This window comes from Coturnix japonica, chromosome 24, assembly GCF_054131305.1.
Source record: "Coturnix japonica strain WE chromosome 24, WE-NBRP24, whole genome shotgun sequence".
NCBI classification, from domain to species: Eukaryota; Metazoa; Chordata; class Aves; order Galliformes; family Phasianidae; genus Coturnix; species Coturnix japonica.
This window is the reverse complement of record NC_140686.1, coordinates 4426996-4432500: the sequence shown is the minus strand read 5'-3', so window position 1 is coordinate 4432500 and position 5505 is coordinate 4426996. Positions and strand designations below refer to the sequence as shown.

Here is a 5505-nt window from a genome sequence, read left to right as displayed (position 1 = left end):
CCCTCAGAGCTCTGGTAAAGTAGAACGAATGAATGGGGAAATTAAAAAACAACTTAGAAAATTAATGATAGGAACTAAGACATCTTGGATAAAATGCTTGCTGTTAGCTCTGTTAAATATATGTGTGAAGCCCAGAACTGATCTGGGAATTTCACCTTTTGAAATGCTGTATGGTATGCCCTATAATCTTGAAATACCTCTTGGTCACCCCCATTTACAAGATGATCAATTAAAATCTTATACAATTAATGAGTGGGTGCAAGGAACTACAAGAAGGATCTGATTGCACAGCAGTCCCCATTGGAGATAGCAATCCATAGGATACAGCCGGGGGATGGGGTCCTAATAAAAACTTGGAAAGAAGCTACACTAACACCACAAGGGGAAGGTCCCTATGTTGTTTTATTTACTGCAGAAACAGCTATTCGAACCGCAGAGAGAGGATGGACTCATGCCAGCCGTGTTAAAGGACCCATCGGTGACGAGAAGTGGGAGGTAGCTCCCGGGAGTGACGACCTGAAACTCACAATGCGACAAGCCCAATGGGTATTCCAGGTAAAGGCTTCCCCTGAAGAACACTACTGCTGCTGAGAAGAACTAAAAAAACCCCTCGTAGCTGGTTGCAACCCAGTTGACGAGTGAGGCAGAGGAGTGAATTGTGGGGAAAGACGGGCCTTAGGGGTATCCATTGGTACTTGGGATTCTCACAGTGATCACATTTTGTATAGCAGCACAACGCCACCCACACCAAGCTTCCTTACATCCCTGTGTGACCTGGTACCTATACAGCCCAGTCTAAACCAAAAGGGTTACTATTTTTGCCTAAGCTCAAACCTAGGGAGGGGATACTGTAACCACCCAGGCTCATATTACTGTGCCTATTAGGGATGTGCAACTATTGCCTCAAATTGGGCACCTGGGGCTGGGCAGGATAAATATCTACAAGTAGGGCATGGACCCTATGGGTGCATACCTCCTAACCGAAACCCACAGTTGGGAAGATGGGCTGTGTGGGGATTAAAGACAGAGAGAGAGAGAGAAACATCTGCCAGCAACAATGGATAAATGTAACGAATCCAGATAACCCAGTGTGGCTGTTAGGGAAAATATGGGGTGTAAGTGACTTGCGGAATCAAACTCTATAACACATAGATGGGTTATAAAGCAGGTATGTTTATTCCAGTGCTGGGTGCAAGGGGGATAGCTCCACCAAACTTGCACATGGACTTGTAAAATCGTGACACAGATATAGGTACATCTCATACATAGTCAATGATTTCTCGGAATTCTGATACATATTCAATAGTTGTTTAGCATGCAGACCCCCTCTTGTTCTTATCAGGGGGATGCAACTCCTCTTCTGGTATTTACAACATCTATTCTCCTCCTTGCCTGATGACTTCCGTGAGGTCTCACTCCTTATCTGCATCCTTCCTGCTCTCCCAGGCCCCTTGTTTCCCTGTGCGGAAGGGAGAGAATAGTGTTGTGAAGGAATCCCTGGCTTTAATTGCATCCTGCGACCTTGTGGCTGAAGGGATGCTCAGTAGCAGTTGCTTTGTCCTGTGTTCATTTGCAGATTTGACTAGAGGAGTTGATCCAGCTTCCTCTCTGAGATCTGGAACTGAAACTCTGTCGGATCGCGCAGGTACGTCATAGCTTTGAAATTCTTTAGAGAGCTTTTGCTGCCCGTTTCAGTGCCATTTCATGGCACAGTCCCCTGTACGCTCTGCTACTCAGTTGATGCTGTAGTGTGTGGCTGAAACTTTTCATGGGTCTTTGGTTGCAGAAGTGCCCCCAGTGTGGGCCCTGCCCGGTCATCGGTTTCCTCCTGTGCTGGAGCCCAGCTGGAATCCCAGCAGTGAGTACTCTGTCTTCACTGACTTGGCTGACTCGCCGCTGATCTTCAAAACTTCATGCACGTGATATTTAACTTCATACATTCTGTTAAGGTCCGGAAAGAGAAGAGGATGAATACAAACAAGGAAAATACTCTCAGGGCTCATCCCGTCTCCTGAAGCGACTGCTGAAGGAAATGGAGAAGGCAGAGCGTGGTGGGTATACTTCAGTCTGTTCACTGTGGGACCTGGGAAGCTGAGGTGTGATATGCAGGTGTGGGCAGGCTGTAGCCTGCACAGCAGGAAGGAATGGGTCAGAGCCGTGCTGCAGCCGTGTTCCATGTATCACCTTGCAGGTGCTGTCAAGCACCAGAGCTGGTCTGCTGCCAGATGGTCTGCATCCAGCCAAGACCCAGAGGCAGCTGCTCCCCCAGCACAACCATTACTTGTCAGAGCTGCTTTGTGCAGTCATTGGCACCCAGATGGCAGCAAGTGGCAAAGTGGCAAGCGCTGTGCTTCTGTTCATCCAAAGCCCTCCGTGCAGCTGAGCAAGTTCAAGGCAGGAGAAGCATCCCGAGCAGGGTTGGCTGTCTTTGCTAATGCTGGAAATGAGGTGGAGATGCTAATTCTGAAGGCTTGGACTGTGTGTTAGAGCTTGGATTTCAGCCTGCAGCTACCTGGCTGTGATGGGCTGGTGACAGCACAGAATGTGAGGGCCTTGCACAGGAGCTGATTCCTCAAGAGGTGTGAGGGAGTCAGCATTGTCCAATAGCTGGAAGGGCCCAAATGCCTTTGGGTAACAGAGGGGCTCACAGTGTACTTGGGGGTGGGGGGCCTGGACTTTACCTGAGCTCGGGATTGGAGAAGCTCAGTTTTTGATGAGGGCACGTGACATCCCACTCCTACTGCCCTGCTTTCTTTCTAAAGGAACGGACCAACAAAGTGAGCGGGATGCACTCCAGGAAGGTGGATATCCCACACTGCCGGTCCCGGATGCACTCCAGGAAGGTGGATATCCCACACTGCCCATCCCGGACAGAGGAATGCAGGCAGCACCAACCAGCATGCCAGGTAATTTCTGTCCCATGATCATACGGTGTCACAAACCAGAGTCACTGCGTGCCTGCAGGCTCTTGCTGCCAGCTCTTGCACACCAGGTCAGCAGCCAGACCTGAGCGTGTGAGCATAGAGCACATGTAAAAGAAGCAGGAGTGTTTCTCCCCTGGGCTGGCTCTGGCTGTGCCCTGTGCTGGCTGAAGCCTGACCTTCAGCCTGGGGGGCGTCCCACAGGAGAGCTCAGGACACGCATGCCGGGAAAAGCATGAGGGATTCTGCTCTGTAGCTCTCCCCACAGACCAAGCCCAGACCCCAGAGTACAGCCCCAGCTCTCGGCCCAGAGGAGGACACGGGTAGTGCCTGTGCAGCCTCTTCGTACCCAACGAGAGGTGGAAGCAATCCTTCTTGTCCTCCGGTGCTTCGGCACCAGAGACGGAGGCACCCACTGACAAAATGACCTCTTGGGTCCATGAAGCACACTGAGAGATTATCTGTAGCGCAGCTGAAGGTAACGTGGGACATTGTCTCATTTCTTCCAGGGATGAACACAGGCAAAAGCACAGAGGCTGCTGCTCACAGATCTGTGCGGAAGCGCCGCATTCCGGTGACGGTCTCAGCGATGCTGCTGCCTGCGCTGGTGCTGGCCGTTGGTACTGTGATATGGGTGCTCAAAAACTACCTGTGAGTTGGCCTTTCCCCAGAACACCTTATTGCTGCATTTGGCAATGAAGCATTTGTGGTGCCAGGATCCTGGACGGCCAAATCAGCCGCTGGCAGTACACTGCCAGGACTCAGGTTGCAAAGTCTTTCAAGTTTCCCCTTATTTCCTGTCAGTGAGTAGTGCTTTCTGAAACTCATTCTCACAGAGCACGCAAGAGGGAAAAGAGAGCAGCAGAAGCAGCAGATAGAGCTGGGGAAGGCAACGAGACAGACTCTGACCCAGTCAAACAAGAGTCTCCCTAATAGCTCCAGTCCGTTCCATTCTGCCATTGAAGAGGCCAGAAGTCTTCAAGGTCATCTGGAAGACCTGGAGCTTGAACTCAAAGCCATGAAAGAGATCCTTGGGAACAGTCCTGAGTGCTGCCTTCTGTCAGAGGATGGCCCTGAATGTGAGAGCAGAGCTTTTGTCCTTCATCCTGCATTCTCCAGGACAGGTATCACCAGCAGTTTGAAGATTCTTAGCTCGACACAGCTACATTCCTGTTGAGGGTCCTAATGAGGACCCAGAAAACGAGCTTCCTCTGACTGCCGGACAATGCGTAATGTCTTTGGAGATGTGGGTGAGAATGGCTGGTTTCAGGGAGAGCTGACAGATGGCACAAGAGGACTGGTCCCTTCCAATTTGGTTGCGGAGCTTTCAGATGATGAACTGGATACACCTGGAGATCCTGTCAGAATTCCTGCATTGCTCCATCTGCAAGACTACCATTGTTCCACTCAATGGAACAACTCGATGTTGAGCAGAATGTGGTTGAGCTCCTTCGGGAACTCTCTGAGGCGACTGACAGCGGAACTGCATAGCTTTATTGTATATGAAAAACAACCAAACAACTGTCCCCTCCCTCTCCCTTCCCCTCGCACCCCCCTACCCCCTCCCCCAAAAAAAGACAAAAAAACCCCAAAAAAACCCTAAAAAAACAACAAAAAACAACCCACCCTCAATAAAACAAAAATCCAAAACCAATTAAAATCTCAACGCTGTTCTTTTTCTGGGATACACTGAGGTGACGCTTCTTCTAGCTTAGACTTTGCAATGAGTTTGTGTCACGGAGTTCTCTCTAGAGCTCACTCGGTGACAGCGGGAACAAACCCAGGGAGAGAAGGAACAAAGAACCTCCCCTCTCTAACAGCGCGGTGCGGGGGCAATAAAGAACTGGGGGGGGGGTTGGCACTCACCTCTCATCGGGGTACCATCCCGTTCTCTGCAAGCCACGATGTTGTGGGAAGCTGTGGAGGAACTGCTCAAATGTATTCTCTCTAAGAGAGGGGAGCAGGTATCTCCTAAATGCATATCCGAGCTGGTAAAATGGGCTCATATGAATGGACATCTTCAGGAGGTGGCACTGATGTTCACTGTAGCCGAATGGCGAGAAATAGTCGACCATATGTGGGACTTTGTTATCTCCAAAAATAAGGAATACAAAATAAATACATTGAAGAATATGCAAGCCGAGTGGGAGATTGCTGCTGCTGTGGTACAAGCTCTATCCGGACCTAGTGCTCAGTCAAGGTCAGAACTTGACTCCCTGTTACCAGGAGGTTCGTACTCTGTTTGCTCATCAGCCTCACAAGTCAGGGCTGCCGCAGAAGCCCCGAATAATCCCCCGTCCTCGACCTCTTCAACGTCTCTGGCAGATCCGGTTTTGGCTGGTGAGGAAGGTGCGGTGGGGGGGGGCTGAGGGGTGTGCAGAGCAGCAAGAAGCTCCTGAGAGTGAAAGCGACTCGGATAATGGTGGGAATGAGAAAGCGTTGGAGGAACATAATAAAACATTAACTGAGGAGCTGCAGGACTTAGAACTGCGTACGAAGGAGGCATCAGTCTCTTCGAGCGTTTCACCGATGTCTTTACAGCCCCTGTCTATGCGATTCCCCCCCACACGTAGCGATCCTCCAC

General features: G+C 50.4%; 1 protein-coding gene across 2 annotated transcripts in view; it reads left to right on the top strand.

Moving 5' to 3' along the window:
* The window catches only part of LOC146757095 (uncharacterized), a 9007-nt gene extending 4426 nt beyond the window's left edge, over window positions 1–4581 (top strand). The window contains exons 2-8 of one of the 2 annotated variants that reach the window (XM_085523445.1): window positions 416–555; window positions 1577–1645; window positions 1787–1858; window positions 1950–2051; window positions 2763–2906; window positions 3431–3572; window positions 3758–4581. In XM_085523445.1, the coding sequence (XP_085379571.1) occupies window positions 543–555; window positions 1577–1645; window positions 1787–1858; window positions 1950–2051; window positions 2763–2906; window positions 3431–3572; window positions 3758–3854 (639 nt within the window). In that variant the 5' untranslated portion in view covers window positions 416–542 and the 3' untranslated portion in view covers window positions 3855–4581. Of the gene's footprint in view, window positions 1–415; window positions 556–1576; window positions 1646–1786; window positions 1859–1949; window positions 2052–2191; window positions 2907–3430; window positions 3573–3757 lie in introns of those variants that run through there. The other variant, XM_085523446.1, reaches the window with a different exon arrangement.
* Window positions 4582–5505: the final 924 nt, after the last annotated feature.